General features: G+C 41.3%; 1 protein-coding gene across 2 annotated transcripts in view; it reads left to right on the forward strand.

Moving 5' to 3' along the window:
* LOC124174348 (pikachurin) overlaps positions 1-26,188 on the forward strand; it is a 76,221-nt gene that overhangs the window by 36,285 nt on the left and 13,748 nt on the right. For both annotated transcript variants that reach the window (XM_046553397.1, XM_046553398.1), the window contains exons 5-7: positions 637-883; positions 19,783-19,984; positions 23,412-23,556. In XM_046553397.1, coding sequence (XP_046409353.1) covers positions 637-883; positions 19,783-19,984; positions 23,412-23,556 — 594 coding nt within the window. The remainder of the gene's footprint in view (positions 1-636; positions 884-19,782; positions 19,985-23,411; positions 23,557-26,188) is intronic.

Consider the following 26,188-nt stretch of genomic DNA (forward strand, 5'->3'; position numbering starts at 1 on the left):
CTGTGACTGCTGTCGCTGATAAAACTTTTTCATACTTTCATTTTCACATTGGGCGGTATTGGCTTTTTGCTTCTGCGTGATTGAGTGCACACTAAAGTCGTATGCTAACAGAGGGAAAATTGAATAACTGCTCAAAAACTAATATTATAATATTTTCTTGCTCAAGGATAGCTAGTTTCTGTACAGTGCATCCCAGGAAACAATTCGATATTCAAAATTATACAAGCGTATTTTCCTTAGAAATACTAGCAAAAAAAAAAAAAAAGCGAGACTAAAAACCATGAACGTACCTTCAATATCGATGTTTTCCTTCGACTCACTCCAACATTTTCTGTGCATGTTCGATCTAACTCTGCGATAATATTTTATGCGATTATATTCAGAAGACAATTCTCTACATTAATCCCATCATGGCCATTTTTTTTTACCACATGAGTATCGTTAAGTATTTAGTTTTTCAAAATTGCACTGATACTGTTTATCACCGTTTGAAAGTGGTTTAAAATTAAAAAAAAAAATCGATATCAAAGCTCTCATTGATAATTTGAGCTTTTTTTTACATCTCTACGGGAAACAGCGTACCTTACGAATCTCATGATTTGCCAAACCTTTGATAAGCCTTTCCGACATTTGCAGGGTCAGACGCTGGAACAAAAATCGACGCCGACCACCGAGGCGGTGGTTAGCACAGACCCCGCCTGCACCCTGGAATGCGGCCCCGGTGGAAATTGCTACGTGGAGCCGCGCCGCGCCGATGACGGAAGCCAGGTCAGTCAGGCGGGACTCGAGGCTACCGCAGCTGCAACCACGAGACTGACGGAGGCATCCTTTGCTCAGAGATGCCAATGTCCGCTTGGGAGAGGCGGTGATCGATGTCAGGACGGTAAGCAAAGACGACCGGAGCCGTCCCCTCGATCGTTTGTCTTCCTTCAATTTCTAATTGTCAGGGGTTTAGAGGTTCGAGCCGTGGGGTGAGAAGGAATTTGGAATCAAGCACAGAGGCTGATCAATGGGTTATTAGCAGGTGTACACAGCCGGTTCTGGATACAGATTCTCATACCGACACAGTTATCGACACTTAGCCAAGATGCAAACCCTTCTTATAGAACGTTAGATGATGGGGAATATTCCCACTTTGATGAACTCCATCGGATGATCGAAAACGTCGGTCAACTAAAGAACCGATGATTGATAAAGACAATCAGAGTGGGCTTACCCTTCGTTCTCGAACGTACTAGAAAAGGGTTCGTGTCTTAGCTAAGAATCGGAAAATGTGTCAGTATAGGAATCTGTATTCGAAGCCGGCTTTGCATACCTTCAGTTTTCAATCGTTCACGCACGATTGTGGGTGTAAACCAAATGCATGCGAAGAAGGTTCCCGGTTTTTCGATTCGCTATGAACCCGAAACTCGGTGTCACAAAGTAAAGGGCATAATAAAATTCTGACGACGGGAGAAAATTTTTTTGCCGATTACGCCACTGCTCAGTTTTACGGTTTTGTTCCCTCAGACTGGTATTGTATACTTTTATCCCGATGTTCCTTCTCTTCTTATCATTATATATACCCATCTAGACTTTCTTCAGTGGCCAGATATGAGGCACTTCGAGCCTGCCGAGAAACTTTGTACAGTTCAAAACTAGGCCAATATCTTTCGAGGATAGCCCGTTCAAGTTTTGCAAAGAAATGAAAAGCAAGTATAATAACACGACGGCGATATTGAACACCGGGGCTGTGACGTTGCTTCTTCAGAAAGGCGCCCCTTCCTTCACCCCGTTTGCCCCCTTTGCTGGGTCCGCTTCTCCCGGCTTAAGCCTGACGCACGAGGCTCCGCAGGGCCATAAGGGAATAAGGGAATACCGTTTCGCGATGACAACACCCGGGCCAAACCTGCCCTAGGATTAACCCGGTCGACGCAGATGACAGCCTTGCGGAGGGCTTTCCCTGTCCAGTTCCCTATTTATATTTTCTTACCCTCTGCAATCCATTACACACATAGAATACATGCCTAGAATCCATACTTTTTCTCTTTCCTGTCATTTTTTATGTCAACGTTTATCATTGATATAGCTCCAATTCGAATCAAACGTCGCAATTTTTTTCATCATTAGGATGTTTCGCCTACTGTATATTGTAAAATTCAGTGGAAATCTCATATAATCGGCTTCTCAAATGATAGTGATAAGTATTATTGCACGTATTTTCAAAAGTCGAATCTTTCTGCAGGTAATGGTATTTGGCCAAAATCATTCGGATAATTCCAGTATTACCGTATGTGTGGATCGCTGGGTTTTCGATGGTTGAAAAAAAAACGTTCGTTTGTTATTCGAAAATTCGAGTAAAATCTGCACGAATATACCTATTTAATTACACCCTAAATCTCTCGGCAGCATTAGACACTTGCACCTGCAAGTTTATCGAGTCTTTCGAAACTTTTTGCTGCTCGTAGAGCGAGAATATACCGTATCCCCGAAACTAGTAGTATAACTTCTCGGTTGGACCAGGTGAGTTTTTATCTCTCCGGCCTCGCCGAACCACTGCAACGAATCCCGGCGTTGATTTTTTTCTTCTTTCTCCTGATTTTCTCTTTTCCTTCTGCCGCTACTCGAGAGCTGGAATAAAAATGAAAATTGTACAAACTTTCCGCCGATAGGAGGTAGAGAATGTTGAATCGTACTGTTACAGTAGCTGTAGCCAGTTCTCTACTTTCATTCCTATTCTTGCAGGTCTTTTTCTTTCTCCGAACTGTTTCACCTTTCAAAACGAGATATTTTTTTCTTTCGTCGTACAATGTACAGTAGTGAATTATATATCAGCCTCATGCGTATTAACGAAATTCTTATATTCTCCGCAAAGTGCAGTATTTATATCGGTATATATTATATATAATATACATATATGATTACAGACTCGCTGCGAATTACCTGTGACTGAGTCTCGTAATGTCGGGTTTTTAAAACTTCGCAAGAACGAGAAAAATAGTGTGCAGGAAAAAGGGAAAAAGCTCGCAGTCCATGCTCACCTCCTTTGTCGGGAATAACGAGACTCTCGAGTCGGCGGAATAGGAGTGTGTTTAAAATTAGCCAAGAGCTACTTCTCGCCCAACTGCAGTCTAATGACCAGAATGTCGCCTTTCGGAGCCGCTTGTAATTTTTTCCCGAGATATCACGAGAGTCTCAAATGGTTAAAAATTCCCCTTCGGCGGACCCTGATTGCTTACTCTTATTTTTGACTGCAGTATTTTTTCCCCTCCGCGTGATTCGTTTTCCACCAATAAAGCTTTCACATGCCGCCCTCGTCCCGATCAACCCTTTGCATGTTGATATGCTCCTGGGATTCCGCTGTGGAATAATGTTATCGAATTCAATGCCGCAGCAGGTGTTGTTTACCCTGCAGACGGCGTAAACCGATCGAAGATATATTACTGTGAGATATGCTTTTAGGTATGCTTGTGAAATTGGAAAATATGTTGTTGATCAGTCCAAAACCACTTCAATTGTATCGCATTCATCTTTGCGATAGCTTAAATTTGATTCACGGGCTTTCCGTTACGAATATCGTAATCACGTTTCAGTGGTTTGTCCGTGTCTTTGGTTAATTGACCTATTGCACATAATTGAAACTCGATAATTTGTATTCTTCACTTTCAAAATGGAATAAAAATTTCGTACCAATTACGATTCTACCCTGTTTCACAAAAGGAAAAAGAAAAATGAAATTAAAAAAGAGGGTATAACAGCTGAAACCTTACTTCCTAATTTATAATGAATTTTTCGGGAAACCAAAAGCTTCTTCGCCTGAGTTATAATTTATAAATAAGCGGCGTTTCAACGTCCCTTTGAAAATCAGATATAATCCCCTCCCAGTCTCCGTTAAATCCTTAAGGCTTATTTGCCGCGTCAGAAGCGTTGCGGCTCACAAAATTTTTACTCCCGGATGATCTCGTCTCGCGTTTCTCATCCCGCCGTGGATACGTAATGTAGGTATATTGTGTACAGAGGTATAGACGCGGCGCGCGCCGCTCATGCATAATACGCCTATTGATACGCGTCAAGTTATTCCCTGCAAGAAGTCCTACAAGCACCCATATTTGACGGGAGGCACGCAATGCTCGGCGGAAATTGAATTTCCTTTAGAACTTGGGCGCGATATTGGCAATACTCACAGTGATCACATCCGTACTTAATAACTAGGAACACGAGTTGCCTCGCAGCTTATATACCGGAAAGACATTTTGTTTTTTTCCCTATATTTCAAAGTGTAGCAGGCACGCAATCTTCCCTCGATCGAGAAACGTGGGCTCGGAAAAAAACCGCGTGCTAAGACAAGGAAAATAATTCGTGACGCATGATTGAAAATAAAAAAAAGAAACCGTAATATTAAAGGTCGATTAAGAGACGGACTTTTGTCTTGCTGAAACTTTGGCAAGGCTCATCCCTCTGCATGGCAGCATGTCCGAGATCCGAGCAGCAAGCATTAGCGAAGACCGCGTAATCGGGTTCAGATTTTCTCCACCTCGATCATCGCTCGAAGGTGAATATAAGATAAGGTGCAGAGCTTCACCATCAAGCAGCCGCGGGGCTGCTGCGGGAAATTTCCGCCTAATTGGCTCAATTTAACGCCAAGGATTTAATACGCTTTTGGCGGTTCGCCAGTCGCGACGCCTCGCTCGACGCTGAGGATGTGCTTGAAGCGAAGGCGTGACCTCATCCTCGACCCTCGAATCGTCGACCGGGAGTTCAATAGCTCGGAATTTGAAAGATGACCTTCTTTTTTTCCCTCGGCTAAAGACGGAAAAAGGGAGGGAAAGCTTTCTCGTCTTTCCTTCTAATTCCCGAGATGGACTCCCGTGATTCTATGTCATTTCTGCAAATTGTCGTTGAAAATTTCCTCTTAATCTCCCCGATTTTTGAGCCGCGATATCTTTTTTTTATTCGCAGTTCCGTGGAAGCATCTGTTAACCCGAGTTCAACTTTCCGGGATTTCGCATGCTGCACTCCACAAAATTTTTCTTTGCATCCATAGATGCGAATAATATATTTATACAGAGTGATTTTCTAACGACTGCATGGTTCGTTGTCTGATAAAATTTAATGCGCACGCACTATAATCCGAGAACGGTTGTTTGCCAGCAGCGTTGCGAATTTGGTGTTTTCCCCGCTAAATCTGGCGGTTTTGAAAGATTCTCGGGGAGAATATTCAACTGTTTGTTGGTTGGCGCGAAATTTGGCGATTTTCGAAGCAATTCAAATTTCTTAGCGGTGGTTCTCGCCAATTCCATATTTTTAACGGAAAATTTGATGGTTTGATTTTTTTTTTATAACGGCGTGATTTTTACACCATTTTTTTCCTCCGAAAATATAAATCAACAAAGAGGTACAATCACAAATGCAAATACGCTAAACTCACAGTCAAATATGAAACCAAATGAACTAAAACTACAATCACATATAAACCTGAATAACGAGTCAACTATGATCTCAAATAAACAAACCCACATCCAGACATAACCCCAAATGAACAAACTCCAAACAGGCCACCTAAAAACTCGAATGCATGAAAAATTATTCGCGAACCTCACACTCAGGTCTTCCAATTTAACGTCAGATACAACATTTATCACAAAACGCAAACCAATGAAATTGGTTTTGCTAGCGTTATGCTCGTTTTCGTTTTCGTTGGGTTTTATGTACGTCTTTTGATTGATTTGTCGGTTTTAGTTTTTGAAGTTTGGTGTTCTTTTTTTCGGCGGAAAACGTAGCTAATTCCGTGATCTTAGGTGGGAAATAGTGCAGGCGAATCTAGCGGTTTTTTGTGGGATTTGACAAAGACCCAAGCGGAATTATTACAATCTGAGTTGGCAGCACTGCTTGCCCGGATCAACCAGGCCTACCTCCACAATTATAACCTCAAAAATTTTGAGGTTAAAGACACTTGGTCACCCTGTACATATCCTACATATATGTATGAGGTATACAGCAGTGTCTATTTTTCCAACGCCGTTGGAATTGTTCTCTTCCGTTCTAATCATTCCTGATTGCCAATTCCGAGGGATGCATCCTCAACACACTGATTCGGGGCGCAGCTAACTGCTCGATATGTATGCCGGAATACCGCATACACACTCCAGCGCGCGATATTCGTTGTTCCGCGGTTTCTCGCCATGGTTATTGCCAGGACGATATCCCCGTTCAACGGTTTTCAATCAAACGGCTTGAAATCAGCGTTGATTAACCCTCGTTCCGATCTCGAATTTGCCGGGCGTCCGAAAACGGACGGACGAAATAAAACGGGGAGAAAATAACGACGAAAGCACGTATTCGTGCAGCTTGCAACATCATTTGTAGGCTTAATCTGTGATTTTACTTTTAATTGTAAGGCGGAAAAAAGAGACGACGCATCACACGGAGTATAAAGAGTGGAACGTACAACTTTATTCTTCCTACACAGAGGTGTGACCAACGGCTTAACATAAAAGTCACTAGGCTGGCCTATAAGTTAGATATAACTAGTTAGGTGTTCTTTATTTGAAAAACATCGTTTTTTCATCCCATCGTGAATTATTATCTTTAAAGCAGTATCGGCACTACCTACGATTTTTCGCGTGAATTGCATTCGGAGAAGAGAGAAGGAGGAAATGGCCGTCGCACGGTATGCGAACACCGTGAAAAAGAAGAGCTCAGGGTGCGCAACAGCGATTGCTGCAAGGGGAGTTATGACGTATTAGAGTCACGGAGTCTTCCGGGGTTTCGGGGCTGCAGCCGTTCTACGACGATGCACCTCGTTGAACTATCGGCTCCGGTGAAGCGAAAAATTTGCAGACGATCCCCTCACATTTTCCCGTAAACCCCATGCGCCGTCATTGAGGAATGTATTCAGACTTACATGTATTACGTATATGCAACGGTACATATATGTAGAGATGTAATATATTGCATGGATATAGGGTTACATGTACTATAAAATATCGTCGACGGGATCAGTCAAATTCCAAATATATCATTTTAAAGATTTTTCACCTAGAGAACTAGTTTTTATATTTGCTTTCGAAAACTAACTTGTGCATAACTTTAGCTTCGAAGGATGATTCGCTTATTTTCGTATATTATCGGCTCAGCGTCCTTTGAAAAAAAGTTCGTATCAATAAAGCAGAATTTTATTGAATCGACCAAATCATTATTTCACTGTATTACTAATAAAATGTTTATTTCTTTGGATTCTGCGGACTTGCGAATCGTTGACAGATTCGAAGGTAAATCATGTTTCTGCCCGTAAACAATTTGATTGATTGAATATCGTGATTTCACAGGACCTATTAATTCTCTGATTCTATGAAACTACAATGGGTGTACAGGAAAATATTTTACTGATTTACAGCTGTTATTTATATCAGGCAGCAACAGATATCCAACGATAACGTTTTGTTGAAAATAATAAATTTTTATTCGTGTGATTGCGAGTGACACGTCGTTTGACGTTTATGTGATCCATTTCGTGTCCTGAATTCAATAGAAATCGTTTCATCGATTCTCGTTAAATCGGGCCAAAAAACGAAAACAAAATGAAATTATTACCTCAAGTTTTTCAAATTCCTATGACCCTCGGTTCGGAACTGATTAAGGAAATCGATCTTGCTGAAGTTTATTTCTTCTTTATTCAAATAGTTTTATTTTCGTGCGTGGATGCAGAGTTAAAAATTATTTAAAAATGAAAAAATAGAATACGTTTGAAAACAATTTGATGCTCAGCATGTCCAAGCTTCCACGTCACTCGGGTGTTTGACAATAAGACTTCACGGTATCGTCATTTTACATGTATATGAATTCGAACTTCATACAATTCGTAAATCCATCCATAAGGTGCAGGGTGTTCCATAGTTGTACTGTGACAATATGAAACAGTGACAAAATGTACAACAGCAGGAGGCCAAGCGTCTGGATCTTCTATGACGAGGAGCCAACCTATGGGGGGTTTGGCAACGGGGAGGGGGGAATTTCGCAGACGGCGTGGCATTCGCACTAGCGAAATGAAACGTTGGCTGAAATGCGAGATGCGTGACCCGAGGGAAAATGAGGGGGAGGTTGCTGGGCACAAAGAAACGGAGCTTCCAGAGTTTCGAACGGTTTTTTGCTTCCGGATATCAAAGTGTTTAAAGAAGAATATATTCCTGGTGTAGAACGGAAGCCACCTTTAAATTTACTGACCATGAGACGCGGGCGCGAAATTCGAATATAAATTTCTGTCGTTTGAAGCGGTTCCAACAATCCGTCAGTGACTGAAACTTGAATTCTACGAGTCTCGTACAATTCGGAGGGTTGAATTTTTTTTTTTCACAACACCATCAACAACACCCTTTAAATATTTGATTTTGTACAGTAAGAAGCGAGTATCAATCTCTCTAGCAGTTTTATAACTCGCAAGGAATTCAGGGGCGGGGGTGAACGGGAAAAAGTCACAAAGCATGAAAGATCTGAAAGGCACGACGACTGAGCGTCGAGTTTGTCTTGCTCCGTTAGAGCTTTTCTTCGCGTACGAGACAGTTCTCTCGACGTTTCTACGTGTAAAAAATTGTCTACCAAAAGAACAGCTCCTTCCAGAATGATAAATTATTCACATCTGGCAGGCTGCATGTATAACAAGATGTAAAGAAATTATTTGATGTAACCGTACCTTGTAGATTACATACAGCGATGACAGTCACGTGCCGAACCGCGAAGCAACAGCGCGGCGATTCTCGTTCATTGCGGTGTTGAAGTTATGCCAGTGATCTGATCACGATGAATATTATTATCGCCCTATTGGAATTCCAATCGTCGTTGGATTCATAATCATCCGATCGAACGCGATTACTCTTCAGCATTCCACGCACGCACCCTGTAATATAAAATCCTCCGCGATTTTATGACCACACAGTCGCAATTTAGGGGGACGATGGAAAACAGGGTCATGTCGAAAAGTAGTTTTTTTTTTTATTGAAACACGAGGAAGAAAGTTGCCTCGATGCTACCTGAATAATTTCAAAATCTTACACTATCGATCAATTTATTCGAATCACACATTTTTTGATCTGACTTTCGATTTCTTGTTAATTTACAATGCGTCTAGTATACGGATATAACAATGTGGATATGCGCACGGACAGAGGAATAATAATTCTTTGACCAATACGAAAAAACGAGACACGCAAATCAGTTCAGTCCCCTTTTTCGTTTTATAGTCCGTCTACGTATATTTGATCAAAAAACCAATTTGAGACCCGTCCAGATTACAGGACGCGCGTTAAAAATTCAGAACTGTTAATTTCACGCCGTCGTTGGTTTTGAAAAACCAACAGAATAACGTTCTCGACGGTAAACGGGAGAGAAAAAACCTGCGTGGCTGCGAACGTTTGCCTCGAAACACCTTGTGTCGGGAAAAAAATAAGTCGGGTCTGATAAAAAACGAGTTCGCCCTTTTCTTTTATTATTTCTGCCGACCCTTTTTTTTTTTCACCATCAACCCGTAAAATTTGACCACGCGTCCGCAAGCTCCGTTCCGGCCATCGCGGGAGGCGCGGGTGACTCGATGAAATTAAGAAGCTACTTCGAAAAGCTCGTTCGCCGTTCGCCCGCCGCGGGAAACCGGGGAAAATCAATAAACGAGGAGTTTGTAGACTGGCTTGCCCGGCCGACGGTGATGGTTGCTCCTCTTTAACGCCGGGCGCTCCTCGTCGAAGGGCCACCCTCTTAGGCAGCTGCCGACCGACCCCCCGCCGCACGATCACAACGGCTATACTTAATCACGCGACTGCGACAAACTCTGGATAAAATATCGACACCGCGACTAGCCGTAAGGCTGCGGTGCAGCCGTGGTAAGAATGAAAGAAGAACGGAGAAACGTTGACTCCGGGAACGTGAAATAAAATGAAATGAAATGAAATGAAATGAGATGAAATTCCACCCAGGGAAGGACCAACCTAAAGTGTGATTTAAATTTTTGCCATGGCTGATAAGAAAGAGACAGAAAAACGAGAGGAGAAACGCTGCAGGGTTATGAAAAGGTTTAAAGAAGCTAAAACGAGCTCGGAGTTTTTCCTTGAAACGCGTTTCTTTTCTTTAATGTCGAAATAAAAATTTTTCACCGCATCGATTCTTCGAAAAGAAATCAAATAGTGGGGATTAAACAGTGCGTGGGTTTAGTTTCATTGTAAACGCAATTTTTATGCCAGGCGCGAGATTCCAGCGTATTGTATAAGAAAAAAAAATAAAAGAAAAAAAAATACCCAAAGCTTAATATCGAACCCTCCGACGCAATTCGGTTGGGTTTCTAATCTCAAATAAGGAGGGGCTGTTTTACATATTATCCACACCGAAAATGAATGATTAATCGTTCGAGGTACTTTGCGCAAATATATCGTTTCGAGAATTCACATGTAAATACATAATCGAGTATCCGGGAATTTGTTTTTCATTTTGTCGGTTTTTGGGGGTGAAAAAAATAAAAATAAAAATAAACTCTAAAAACACAGGTAAAAAAGAACACAAGCCGAAACTGTATTATAAAAATTATTGCCAATAGTGAAAGAGAGAGAGATAGAGGGGAAAAAAATAAACCGTTCGGTGTTTGTACTTAATTTTTTTTTAATACACGTTTTCTGCCATACCTGCAGTGAATTGTTCCGTGAACGTAATATTCCATAATAAACAGGAAAGCCAATTCGGCCGGCGTCGTACGTGTAGTAAAAATTTAAACACGTGTGTCACGTGCTCGTCCTTCCGTCTGACCAGCACGGCGTATTACCATTGCCTGCAGAACTCGCCTGTTGTATCCGCAGTGATAAATCCCCGTAGGCATAAGGCGTGTTATACGGCTGGTTAAAATATAAATTGCGTAGTCCGCGTGTCACTGACACGGAGGGAATAAAGCGTCGAGGTAGCAGAATCACGTTTCGAGGGACGACTGCACGTGGTTATGGCTCCTAAAAAATGGCGTAAATTTCCAGGACGACCTGTTGGAATCGGTTCTCCCCAGGTTCTAAAGTCTGAACGACGAAATACTCGGCGGCTCCGAGTGTTACCCGCCTACTTATAAATATCGGTATTACTTCGATCCTCGACATAGACGTGCCGCTGGATTCCGAAGGATATCGATCCCCTGATAAACCGGTTAGGCTCCATGTGATGCGCCTGATGTTAGTACGCTGATCCCACTGCCACTGCTTAGTTTTTTCTCTCCGATCGCTGCAAGTTCAGGGGGTTGCCGAGTTGAAAATCAATACCTTGCGTTTCTTTGATGACAAGATGGTCGCGCAATGCGCATTCATCGAATTAATGTATTCACGAATCGTAAGGGATGATAATTTCTGGAAATATGTAAGGAAAAATATTGTAAATTTGTAAACTATATCGATTATTTATTTCGCGACGCGACTCGAAATGGCAGAAATTTAGTAGATCCCTTCGATTTCACATTTTTAATCCAACAATCAAGTCGATATTGTTATTTCGTCGATCACAGTCGAAGTCGGTAATATCAATGTAAAAACAAAATCCGTCTCAAATGAGATTGTATACAAAAATTTCTGAATAAAACCAATCATCGCGGTATAAAATTAAACGAATATATTACATTTTTTAATATTTTGACACTATTTAAAATAAAAAAAAAAAAATACGATGTCCGAGTTCTTGTTTATAAAATTTTATTTTCCTCGTCTTGCATTTTTGTGAAACTCATCATCGCGCGCTTGCGAATGCGTTAATTTCATGAATACTTAATGTGCAATTATCTCGTGTCGAAATAACCGAAAAAGCAATGTTTTTAAACCTGCCAACCTTCCCAAAATATTTCCATATTCTGCAGCTAAATAATTATATTCGTGTTATCAACCGAGTGACGATTTGTAAACTCACTTACACCTGTTATTCCAGCATTGACCCTTTCAATCACAAATATTTCAACTCACTATTTTGGCCTGCATTTTATTACTCGGGGGTTTTTAGGATGACTCGTTACGAATCTGAGGTTAGAATTTGATAATTTCTGTATCCAAGATGGCGGATCCAATACGGACGATCTAAAATCGAAAAAAACCATCAAATTCGATTTTTCCACATTTTAATAGTCATACGAAGTAACAAAGATCACTTCAAGTTGTAAATAAATTGTGATAAGGCCAGGACAGGGAAATGTTTTAAGTGGGACGCTGAGCATCCCTCTGCGACTAAAAGGGTTAATGGCGAAAAGGGCCGACAGGTGAGTTGAGGTCCGGGGTCAAAGGTTCGAACAAAAGGTGACGAGCATGACCGAGAAGCGTAGGGTCGGGTCGCCGACGCAGGTTTCGTTCCCCGACCTTTTCGAATTCGAATGTTAACCTTAAAATTTTGCGCGTGCACAGCTGCCGGTGACGTGGGGAATAACAATAAATATATTTATTTAGAGGGGCTTCGGCGTCGCTCACGATCAGCTACAGCGGTAAAACCGCTTTCTCGGTGTTCCTCGCGTTTGACTTGATTACAAAATCGATGGAACCAGTGCAGAAAGACTGGCTTTGTGGCTATCTTTTTTAGCCTTCTCCTACTTCATTCCTCCAACTCCCGCTCACATAATATAACCCACTGCGATTCGAGAAGCTAATGAATAAACTGAACTTTCGAATAAAAATATGAGGAAAAAGTGACGCTTTACCAGCAGATTTTCATGCTACATTACAAAACCATCGTTGCTCATTTGAATATCGGACGTTACGTACCTACGCTTTATAAATTGGAGGGGCGGGCAAAGTGGGCAACTTACGTAATTAACGCTTCAAATAGAGGTTTGAATCAATGGATCTCCAAATTTTTATTGAAAAACTAAAACCCAACAGATTCCGGGCGTTCAACACCGTTGTACGAAAAGTCCGGAAATTGCGGGGAAAATGGAAATTTTTGAAAATTGAAAAATGCTTTTGCATTCATTTTAGTATTTACTTGAGAATACTTTAAACATGAGATTATCTACGTATATGTAAGAGGCTTATGGAGAAAAGGCGGGCAAAACGTGCCCTTCTTCAAACAATGTTTCAAAGTCATGCGCAAAGTTTTAAGGGTACGCTTTTATGCTCGCCTTTTCCTAAGTTCTCATGATATATAGTTGATTTCGTGTTTGCAGTTTGCTAGAGCAAGCAAATAATGAAATTTAAAACATTTTTCGAAGTTTAAGAAAAATTATGGAAAATTTTCAGGACTACCCACTTTGCCCGCCCCTCATCTTCATATAATTCAAACCGCCCTAAGGTCCTTCATGGTCTTCGCCTCTCGATGTTTTGTACACCCTTCGTCATTCGCTATTTATTTATACAGTGTGATAGCGTTTGCAGTCTCCCTGATTTTTGTCCTGAAAGTTTTACACGCAGATGCAGGATGCGTACAAAATCATATAATTACCGAGTATAAACATGATATTTCATGCATTCATTTAATTAAGGGTGAACCTCGAAATCCCCCGCTTTTTCAATTACGTTGAATGGAGAAAAGAAAAAAACAAAGAAAAAGTAAAAACGGGCAATTCTTTTTCCCTGTGTTAACAAAAAACTCTCTTCTGAATAAACAATGAATGTAAGGTTCCGCCGAAAATGTCACCGAGAAGAACGATAATGAAAAATTTACGGTTCTAGTAGGAATAGATAGGGTAGAAATTTGTTTACGAGAAACAGCATTCAATGTTTTTGTTTTAAAATTGAGATCTGAAATATGCCGCCTATGACTCTCACAATTTTCTTACAATGCAGTTATTTCCTAAAAACAGCAATACATTTCTTAAATTTATTTTCTCCAGACATCTACTGCAGTGTGTAAAAATTAACTGGAGGGTAAAAAAGCTTCATAATTTATTTAAACCGTTGAGCGGTTTTCTCGTTACTTTTTTATTTTTCTACCTTTAAAGAAGAAGAAAAAAAAAAGAGAGAAACGGGCAGGGAGTGGAGGTGAATATAATGGTGTACCCAGTAATGTGTCATTTTCGGTGACCCAGTTACGCGCTGTATAACATTGCGAGGCTCGGCATAAGCGGCATCCTCGCATCGCAAGCTGCTTTCGCAGTGGAATTCGTCGCCTGACAACCCACCGTGCCGAATTTCTCCCCCGCCGCCGCCACTTTTCCTCCTTTAATAATCTACGCGGTAATATAATCGTAAATGGCGTAATGACGTCACGTCGAAAATAAGCTGCTCGGAGACGAAATTCCGACACGCCCAGCAATAAAGTCGAATTCTATCAGGCACGAGAAATTTCCCTTTATCGAGTTGAATCGATAAGAAAAGAGAAAATTCACTCCAATTGTGAGAAGAAATTCGATTCCATTGACAAAGCTTCTTTCTCGTCGCTCCACGATAATAGAAAACAATTGAATTGCGGATGTTATCACTTCTCTGGTATTTAAAAAGTTTATCGAAAATTGGCCGATTAGAAGAAGAAAAAAAATGTTTTCACGCTATTCAGATACGCGAAGTTATAATTTGATGTGATCTAAGCTAGAGATGCGAAAATTGTGGGGTACAATTTTAAAAGTCAAAATTTTTGAAATTCGGTTCAAGGTCTGCTCGAATCAAAATTTCGATAAGTGGTAGTGTTTTTTTTTTCTCCGTGACAGCTCACACTCTTTTGGTTTCTTATACCTCTTGAATTCTCGTAGAAAAAGAAGGTCAAAGGTATTCGATAAACGATGTCTGCCTTCACCGCAACCGCTTTTACTTTGACTAGCCCCACGGCTCGTGACTTTTACCCGATTATGCATTACACTTCAAAAGGCTAGCTAAACTGCTATAATAAGACTAGGTTATGAGAAAATTCTCCTCAGGCGTATCTGCCAGTCTTCAAACAATATCCAGAGTTAACTCTGCAACGTGAAGAACAAAAGCTGCTAACCATTTTCCACTCGAATGATTAGCCATCAAATCACGTCACTACTTTTTGAAAAAGAGTTGAAACTGTGAAACAAATATGACAGACATATTTGAGTTTAATATCTATGAATTATTTCTGAAATTAAACTTTAAAACTGATTGTCAAACTTTTTTCGATTGAAAATTCATGCCGATATTGTCAATTGCAAATTGTAAAACATTATGAAATTGTTTCTTACTTTTATGAGGTAAAGAGTTGCGCAAGAAGCTATTTAAACACCTTAATTTTTGTAGACGTTACTTGTACAAACATCCATGAACGTACACTGATTGTGAACAGACAGGAAAAGTTCGTTTCTTCAGACTTTATTGGCGTTTAAAATTTTACGCGAATCTCAAGAAGTTCACCGACGTCTCCTCTCAACAACCTACTTCGGACCTTCCTTTCCAAAAACTGTTATTCCCCCCCCGTATCGCTTCCAAAGGCCGTTGTTGCAGTTTTTCCAGCAGAAAGGTGCAACTAAATTATTTGCTCTTAATTTTTTTTTCGCCTGCTTCTGCCATTCGAGTTCCGCAATTTACTACACAGTCTTTAACCATTTTCACTTCTTATCGCAGTCAAGAAGTATATTTCCAACTTCACTCCTACTGTATTTTATCATAACTATTGCGATGGTTTGAATTTCGTGCGACAATAAACGGATGACAAGATCTTGTCAACAAAACGTCGCAAACGAAAGAAATTGATTTTGCTTCCTAATCAGCAGGAAATGTTGCATTGACAACTTTAATCGCACAACAAGTAATTCCTTACATGACATTTTCTTATGATTCCAATAATATGAGCGGTGTTGCAGCAATACTCATTTTGCTAAAATTTTTTACCAACTAAACAGCCGATGAAAATTTTCTTATGTAGTGTCATTCGAATTTCTTAGGATTCATCCCCTTCACGTGTCAGGGATGTTGTTTCATTCCTGCTCGTATCGATATTGATTTCTTCAATGCTTTCTTCGTTTGCCACAATTTTTTATTCGGACGGCAAGGGTGGCCATTCACCCCTAAATCAGACTGATTACAAACTCGGCAAGAAATTGGCCCGGGCATCGTCAAAGCGCGGGTCTCCAAATGTTTTTAGAACACTCAAAGTGAAACGAGCAAATGGCGTGTTCCTCCTTCGCCAGTCGGCACCGAAAACCCATTTCTCCGCACTCGCACCGTCGCATAGAATCGATAGATTCGAACCACACGAAGCGGCGCGACGCTTGCAAGCTCTGACAAACCGTGTTTCGTGTATTGCGGGTAGTAAATGATGCGTGTAATGCTGCACACGCCTCGGCTTCGTTATTACCATAATCGATTCCGCCGCTGCAGGACTTCCTGCATTCGGCACGCGAGGATCGAGGATGTCGGGGGGCGGGTTTGATGTTCCGAATTTGAAAAGTTACGAAAGTGCTTAATTCCGAGGTACTTGGTGGCGAAAGTTGAAGTAAAGAAATCAAACCTTGAAGAAACGACGAAGCTTCGAATGGTCGGAAATCCGACGGCTCAAATTTCCGAAATGCTAGATTCCAGAAATTCAAGTTACGATTGAGTAAAGTTCCGATAGAGCGAAATTCCAGAAGTTCACGGAACTGAAATATCGTCGATTATTAGAAATTTTTCAGATTTTTAAAGTTTGTCATTTTCGCACTTTCGAAACTTCGACTTTTCGGAGTTACGCTTTTTCGGGATTTTGTCCTTTGGGAACTTTGCGTTTCCGGAACTTTTGAGCGTCGGGTTTTGGACAATTCGAAAATTTAATGTTTCGTCAAAGTTAGATTTTATTACTTTAACTTTCGCCGCGAAAAAATTCGTAATTTCGCTCTTTCGGAACTTTTAAAATTCGGAATTTTAACCTCGCCCCAACGTCGGATAACCGCCGTCCGCGTTTCGTACTTCAAGGCGTCCTTTCGACCGAGTAAAACGCGCGGCTGCACGAACTCGCCATAAATTCGACAATTAATTGCAAGGGAGAAACTTTCCCAGGTGTATGTATATTGAACCGCCACGCGACGGTTTTCCAAAAAGCTCCGCTGCTATACGAACTCAGGAAATCCTCGAAATCGTTTAAACAGCTTCGATAATTCGCCGGTTTAGGTACGTGAAAAAATTTCACGCGTCAGTGTAATTTCTCGAGTTTGATCGATGAATTTCAATTTTCGATATGATCCTAGAGTGAATCGCACCAATTTCCGGGTAAATGAATTGCGTGCTGGTTTCATGTTTTTTTGTTCAATTTTGATAGCTCGACGGCTACCGCTGCCACCAAATTTCTCCCCCGGTAACGATTTTATTACTCGTCACGCGTGTGCGTCTGTGCGTGTATAGAATGGGAAAATTGGTGTGTGTATATATATATATATATATATATATATATACATATACAACCAGGTGAATCGAACGGAGGGGAGGAGCAGCTGAGGCGGCTTAATGGAGTCAGGAATTTCCCTATGGATTAGCCTATATATGTATGTACATACCTGTATGTAAGAGTACGTGTAGGTATGGCACATAGTCATATACATATACTAGCTCGCCGGTTACCATCGTGCAAAACCCCGCGCAAAGTCTGCAACTACGCGCTGCCTCGAGGGCAATCAATACGATAGATAATTTGAATTCTTTGGAAAAGCCTGTAATTATACTAGTACAAGGGCCCGACAACTAACTCCATTAATCAAACTCCCGGAAGCTTGATTTCCACTCTCGAAATTCATTTCGCGGCGCATGCTGATCGTTGGCTAAAGAATTTCGAAGACCTCTGGCGTGTATCGCGTAGGTTGAACAGTTCGGGGAAATATCAGGGGGCGAATTTTCAACGTTTCAGATATTTTAATTTTTTTTTTGAGAAAAGAAAAGAGTGAAAGTATAAGCGCAAATTTTATCCGAACAATTTAATTTCATACCTTTATGTGCGTAGTCAAGAAGTAGAAAAAAAATAAATGAATAAATAAAAATCAGTGAAGTCACTCTGAACAGAGAAATAAAAAAACAAGTTAAAGAACGAACGAGGTAACAGAGAAAAGAAGCAGGACGCTGCAGGCTTCATTCACGAGGCAATGCAGCGTTTTTGCGTAGCGGGGATGAAGGGGGGGATGCACGGGATAAAAGGGCTTCCGACTCATTGCCGGAGCTCATTTATCGCCGTCTCGGTAACACGCGAAACATCGCGTTTCCCCTTCGAAGTCGCGGCATATTTCCCGTCGTGATTGATACGGATCCTCCGAATTTAGTTTCGGTTGCCATCTGCGCGGCTTAGGATCGGCAATTTTTTTTCCCTTGTCCTTTTTTTTTTAATTTTTTTTTTTTACCTCGTTGTGTTTCTCGGCTCCCTTGTCAGTTTTTCTTTTTTATCAGCCCCCCACCCCCACCCCGCCCGCTCCCCTATATTTCCGCCCCTGCCGGATACACCCCGGCTTTCTTACGACGTCGACTCACGGTTCACGAATCAATCTTTTTATAATGCGGCGCTTTACCTTCGTTCGTTCCCTGGTTCACCTCAAACCTTGCCACACGTCCTGTCGGATGAAACGACGCTTCGTCTCACGTACGGGATTCGAGGAAACGAATGGATTCTCGCTTAATCGTCTGCTGCAGATACCTTTTATCATATCCTTTTTTGAATGAAATTTTTGGAGAAAGTCGTTCCCACTGTCTGCATTAAGGGGGGGGTAGAGCTTGAACGATGCAAAATCATATTTATTTTAAGGAGGTTTTTTTTTTTTAAAGAAAATGAAAATATTCAGAGCAATTTGAGTTTGAGATCTTTATTATTCATAGTTTCAAGAACATTTCAGAATTTTTTCATTGAAATCAATAACAAAATGCCGGCACGACGCATAAAAGTAGCGAACGACCACGTTTTCAATCCGGTGGCGCAGATTCCTCGGTCAATTCTTATCTAATCAATTTAAAATTTTGAAACAATGTTTAAAACTTGTTTATCGATTCAAGCTCGTAGCTAGGATTTTCAATTTCAGTCCCAAAATTTTTTTAAACAATTTTGTGTTCATTATCGTAAATATTTGAAATTTTCTTTTTTTAACATTTGGGCTACGAGCTCAATTCCGAAAAGATGTTTTTAACTCAAGAAAATTTTCCTATTTGTTTACAAGTTGAATGGTGGTGTCAGGAGATGCGCCACCGCAAAAGCTTTCGAGTTCGGAGTCATTCGCTATTTATATGCGCCATGCCGCCATTTTGTTATTAATTTCAATGAAAAAATTTTAAAATGGTCCTTAAACTATAAATAATAAATCCCTTAAACCGAAATTGCTCCAAGTGTTTTCATTTTCTTTAAAATCATTTCTAATGTAAGAATAAGCATGATTTTAGACCGTCTGAGTCGTACCTCTATCCCTCCTAATTCCGCCTAAAATTGATATCGTATATTTTGGAATGCTTGTTTCAGGGCTAGTCGAAAAAAAATTTCAAGTTCGGGAAAACTGTTTTTTCATCTTTCCGGGATTTTATCCAAGGTACCGTCCCACTATTATATTCCGGTTTTGGGACGGCATAAACAATTGGACTTCCGGAACACGTGATTCGATAATCCACTTAGGGCTTAAAGCTTAAGGGAATACAACCCTTTACAAGAAGCGGGGTGCACAGCTGGGGTGAATTGTTTCATACACATACCTATACGTGTAATATAACATCTCTCTCCCTCCCGTAGGATTATCCAATCTGATCACATCTCGCAATCGGAGGGCATACAAGCCGTTCACCCTACCGCGGTGCATTACGTCAATACTCCACAAAATTGGCGAAAAACCTTTTCCCGACTTAACGAATCGTACATTCAATTATCCCTATGTTCTGATGATTAAGTAACGATGATTAAGTAACGGGTCATAATGCGGGGGTTTGAATTTCACAGAATCGGAGGTGAGGTCTCCTCGTTTCACCGGATCCGGTTGGCTCGCATTTCCGGCGCTGAGAGCGGCGTACAAACACGTTCAGCTGGAACTCGAGTTTCGCCCGGAAGCCTGGGACGGGGTTCTCCTGTTGGCCGGGGAGCGGGACGATCTCCAGGGTGACTTTATGGCCCTGATACTCCATCACGGCTTCGTGGAGTTTAGGTAAGCGGAACCGAACCTTGAATCATCTAGCATCAGGTCCCAGGATGGTATTTCATTGCCCCATTCACAAAATAACGAATATGCACCAGGTTTCCAAGCCCATTTTTTAGGAACTAGGATTCGAGACGGGTTTGAAAATGTTCACCAATGACTTGAATTCGCCGAAAATGTAGAGACTTTTGTTCTCAGGACAAGTGACGTTATTGAATTTTCCGTGTGACAATAGGAGTTGGATGAAGTAGAGAAGATAAAGCGAAAGAAACGAAGATGCTGATTTTGTTTAGGCGTTGCAGGGTCGAGTTTTCGGAGAATCCTGTCCACCGGCGGATCCTCGTATGGGTTTCAAGTTTTCGTAAAGTTGGGAACGAGCCGTAAAAAGTTTACTCACAATTCTTGAGTGGGTCCGGTAACACGTTTCGGCGACAGGAATAAAAAGAGGCAGAGTCAGTCGCGTCATGGAACGGTAGACTCTCTCTCACTGCGTGTCTGTCTGCCCCTTGTCTTAACGATCGATGTTGAACAGGATGAAATTCTATTCCAAGATTTGGCCTTTGCCACATATTCCGTGTTTTCTGGGGCCAACTACAGAATTCCGCATAATTCATCCTCCTTCGCGTATCAAATCGAATTAACTTTACCAAGACTCGAAGATTTAATGACTAATCATGTGCAGTTATATGTATAAATTTTGATAAGCCGTAGCTTTTGACCGATCATTCTCACAATGAGAACCAAATATATGAATAGGTATATTGGAATTTTCATTTATCTCGCGCAATCATTTTACACTGGCAGTGTTGAAAAAATCAAGCTTATTTCCGGATTGCAGATATCTCGGAAAAAACTCGGAACAAAACGGATGGTAAAAACATTCGGGACTTGTCTGCGCAACTTCGGGCTGAGTTCGTTGCCCCACAGTCTTCTACCATCTGGAGAAGCTCGAGCTTTTGGCAAGCTTGACCTTCCAGGTTGAATGCCAGGATACAAATAGCAAAAAGAGTTCTGGACACAGATTCCTACATTATTAACGCTAGCCAAGACACAAACCTTTTTCAAGAACGTTTGACAGTGGGGGATATTTTCAGTTTAACTGATTTGATGGAACATCGGATCATTTGGCTGTCCGACATTATCGATAAAGTCAGTCACAACGTGGATATACCCCACCGTCGGAAACTGTTGAAAAAGGTTTGTGTCTTGGCTGGTGTCGGTAATGTAGGAATCTGCGCATAGAACTAACCTTGCTATTCTACTGCTCTGTCGCTGCTATTGCTAATTAGGTACAACTTGGACTCGTGATTTTAGCCCATTATCCACTGCCACGTTACGATTATACTTCGGGTCTCCTTCCTTTGCCTTTCACCTACTCTGTAGGAATTGAAAGGCCACCGGGCTGTCTTTGTCATAAGGCTAGGTTACTTGCGAGCAGTTCTGGCAAACTTCCAACTTCCAATTTTCATTGTTTTCTCACGTAATCAACTCTCTTACATTTTGGATCCAAATTCGACGTTAGGCTTTCCACAAATCACGTTCCTGGACTATTCTGGACATGTTCGCGGCTGCTGGTGAACTGCTATACATGCCAAAGAAATGCGTTTTTTTGTGAACAGTTCCTTGTTGGGTAGACCCGTCGATTCTTCAGTGGAATCTTTGGAAAAATCACGATTCGTTCACAGAATTTTGATTAGATTTTTTTGTTTTTATTTTTGCCAAATAATATTACTACACCAAATTTCAATTTGTTCAAACTACCAATTCTCGGTATGGTGTGTTTGATTTGATATTTGAAAACCTAAGAATATCTTGATTGAGTTATTCTTAGGTTATACATATACCTACGTATATCGATTAGTTATAAAATTTGAATTTTCGTTGCTAATTTGACGAAAACATACATGGTCCAGAAATAATCATGTAACTTTAGTATATTCATGTTTATAATCACTAGAATTCAATTACTTTTATAATCCTAATCATCCTAATATAATTCTTTTCCCGCTGATCAAAGTTATTGAAAAAAGTTGCCGCAGAGTGAGATTCCGAAAAACAGAAATTTGCAACTCTCTGAATCGTTTCCTTAAATCACAGCTAGAAGAGTTTCAATCGACATAATTCGCGCATCTGTAGCTTAAATAAGCTTTCTCAACTTTGATATTTCTATATTCGACAAATATAAATTAACCTGCGTACGCTTCTGGCGCATCAAAGAGACTTACATTGCAAGATAAACCGTCTTCCATAATTTTTCATCCGCGTTGCTCTTATCATCATCCGTGAGTGCCGCGTCGCGAATCCGAGAAGTTTCCAGTTGCACTGCGAGGGTCAAGAAATTAGCACTAATCTCTCGTTAAAGTGCAGGTTCACCGACTGCAGCGAGTTGTTAGCCGTCAGCGCCCACAAGCCTGTAAAGCTGGGATTGGCAGATGGCCGGAAAGCGATAAAAACCGAGGGATGAAAGGTGGAGTGGCTAGACCATCTCTCCCGGAGCGTCTCTTCCCTTCCCCTCCCTTATCCCTTTCTCCGTGTCTCCGTCGTAAATAGAATTAATGAACCCTAATTGAGATTAGCTTACGTCTCCCATCGCGAAACGACTGCTGCTCGAGGCGTAGGGTGAAATAAGCACAGGGCCCACGTATCGCAAGGCATAAGAAGGGGTGGCCCACACGCCCAGCTTGCTTCTAGGTACCTGCACAACTACCCCGGCTTATTGGGGCCATACGCCATCAGCTCGGCTCTTCCCGGGCTTTCTCCCAACTTATGACGCACCACGGCCACCCTTAAAGACGGCATGACACCAGACAGCGGAGACTTATACTATTGCTGACTGATTAAGATTTCGGAACGACTCGACTCTCCCGAGATAACGATCCACCAACCCGTCTAACTAAGTCTCGCCAAACCTCAAACCTCCTCCACCTTCCAGAATTGACTCGCTCTGAAATGAGACGGAATACGCAGCGAACGAGATTTCATCCTGTTTGTTCAAAGCCGTGGGTTTTTGCTCCCCCCACTCTCGTTGTTTTGTCTTTCGATGATGAGTTTTTGGGAAGGGATCGAGACGCTCGATTAGGAATGAGGGTATGGAGTAAAATAGACATTGATAAAGAGGAAAAAATGCTTGTCATCCTTGAGAAAATTTTTTTAAATAATATTTCGACGTTTCTTAACCAAGTAAGGTGCAGAAAAACAGTGGAATTTGTTGATAAAAATGTTCTTTTACAAAATACCGACACTCAGGCAATTTTCGTACGTGTTCTTATTACTTGGTATATGTTTTTTGTTCGAAAACACGACAGAATACTGAAAGCTGGGACGGTTTACCGATTTCCTCGATTGTTTTGAATCGTTTTTAAATTCCTTATCTGTAAATGAAGGCAACAAATGAATTTTCGCACATCACAAATCCGTTCGTTTCACATGATTGCAGATTCGACTGTGGGAGTGGCGTCGGAATCGCTCGGACGTCGGAGACAGTGAAACTGAACGAGTGGAACACCCTGGCAGTTTATAGGCATCGATGGGATGCCTGGATTCAGCTTAACGGGGGAAGGCGAGTGCAGGGGAGATCGAAGGTACGTTTCAGTCGTGAATTGAATGGCGAAAAAATGGCAAGGATCGCGGTACGTGGAAAACGGCGCGGAAAGTGTAGCCAGCGTTTGAAAAGTACACTCTGAGAAAAAAGTTATTCATTACAAAGTAACCATTTTCACCAAATATATCACGTTAAATATGAAGCGATAACGTGTCCAAAGTAAACAAAGCCTTGGTTGATTTCGCAAAATGCAGAAGAACCGCTTTTTTCGTTTGAAAAAGGTATGTTTTTTGAGGAATTTGTTTCATTTACGGATACCTTTTTCAGATTCAACAAAGTATAGGTCGTCCTCCGAAACAAACACTTTGTTGCAGATGAACGAATACTTAATGAGTCGTTTTACTGAAACAAGAAACCGATTTACTCATTTTAAACAAAAAACGGCAAACAAGATATTGTTTCAAAGCAATTAAGAATTTGTTCAGTAGATAGGCAAGGAGAGTTCTGGATACAAATTCCTTCGCCGGCATTTCACTTCGATTAGCCAAGACGCAAACCTTTTTCTAGATTGTTTTCACTCCGACTGACTAACATTATCGATAGCGCCGAAAAATCCGAGTTATCCGGAGTGACGCGAAGACTCGATTCTATTAGATCTTTGTGGATAGATTAGGATTATAAAAGAGCGATTGACCGTCGCCGGTGTTGCGAAATTTCGAGGTAAAACGGCAGGTCGAAGGATGCAGTGATTACTGTGAGACGGATTGACTCGGTGAAAGTGATAAATCCTTTGATGGTTAGCTTAATTACCGGAGTACTGGAAAATTGGAGAAGAAAGCACCGCCGGCAGGAGGACGAGAGGGAAGTCCTTGGCGTTCAACCCAAGAGGACGAAGCCTTATCGCACCCTACTCTCCGAATTCCCACCCTGCATCCTGCTTCCCAACCCGAGGAAGCTGAAGTTCGGTATCACGCCTCAGACCTCGTTTTTCTTTTTCCCTTCAGGGGAGATGAAAATTTGAGAATTCGGCAATTTCGAAACTGATCTGTAATTGCTGTCGGTGTGAAAAAAACGATGTTCGGTTTCACTATGAATCATCTCAATGAACCAAGCTAGTTGTTTTTTCTTCTTTTTTTCCTGTCTCACGTATAATCAGCGCACTGATGAATTACTGAGTATTTGTCCGGTTTATTCTCTGCTGAGATAATTACTCCAGATAATGGACGTTAATTCGCTGGGTACGTTTTTCTTCGTTGACAGTCATCGCTTGAAATTAGCAGTGACCGTGACGTGGAATTTTTTTTCAACCGGAGCTCTTCCCGAGCATAATCTTCCGTGTAACGTTCTGTTGCCTGAAACTGGCGGATGACATGTATAACTCATGCAATAATAATAATTTTCCACCCCTTTGATGGGAACACGATGTTGTAAAAATTTGACTCGGAAAACGGGGCGTTATATCTATATAAAGGTAGACAACTGGAGTGGGAATTTACCGTTAATACACTGAAAATTTTCAATCGCTCTGCGCTGTATGTATACACCAAGTCCTGGCAAAATGCAAAACTGAAATACGAAAATTGTACACCGAGTTTTTTCCACGTCGAACTTTTTCCCTCTATCCAATTCCGATCGAGCTAGCGTGGAGAATTCATCGCCGAGTGAAGATCGATGTTTAATATGCAAACAGTGAATCGAAGCCAATCAATATTATGCTTAGAATCGGGTGAAATGGGCTTTTGCAGCAAAAGGAGCAGCGGTTGCGTTTTAATTTGACGGTAGTTTTGATCGAGCTTTTTCACTTCGAAGAATGCGAGATTTCGTTTTAGTTTTACACTGCACTCCCGATATTGTAATTTACGTGCGGAATTCCTTTTCGGTATAAAGGCTGCAGGAAAAAGGGCTGGGAAGGAATGGGGCGTATTTTTAAGGAGATTCGACGAGGCGCTTGTCGAGTTACGCGCAGGACTTTTCTTATGCAAAGTTTAAAGTTCATGCAATACACTGGAGGTTATGTATGCACATAACACTCTTGACGTATGTATGTACATATATAGTTCCAAAGTATATAAATACGCTCATACATAGGTACGTAACTAGTTTCTTGCCATCGTGGCGAGCGGCAGTCGTTCAATCGAGACTTCTAATTGTAAGAGCCATTCGATCCCGCCTGCTATAGAAATACGCGAATAAAATTGAATCTATTGTCTGCGTATAACTCGAGAGAAAACTTGGGCGAGTTTGAGGAATTAATTTTAATGCCAGGATCGAATTTCTCGCATCACCTTCGGTCGTGAGAAAGATTGGTCAGAGTTTCGATGCTGCTTCATCGAACGCTGAAAATAAACAAAATGTGCTGTTGTTTTAGATTTTTGTTTCGCTAGGTATCAAGCTTCTGAAGAGAATTAACATATTTTTCAAAGAAATTGTACTGATTCCGAGCCACCGATCCCCTTCGGATAAAAAATCACGGAATCCTCGCATCTCCTGCAAAATCGATCCAACATATACATATACAGTAGTACCTCGGATTGAAAAAAGTTGAAAAGAAAAAGAGAACAGGGTCGTTGAAACAGGCGGTGTTGGGTGTCGGGTGTCGCGTTTCAGCCGCAAGAATGTCTAGCTAACATATCCAGGCCATGTATCCGCGGAGCGTGCATACCTATACGTAC

The sequence above is a fragment of the Neodiprion fabricii genome, chromosome 1 (assembly GCF_021155785.1).
Source record: "Neodiprion fabricii isolate iyNeoFabr1 chromosome 1, iyNeoFabr1.1, whole genome shotgun sequence".
NCBI lineage: Eukaryota > Metazoa > Arthropoda > Insecta > Hymenoptera > Diprionidae > Neodiprion > Neodiprion fabricii.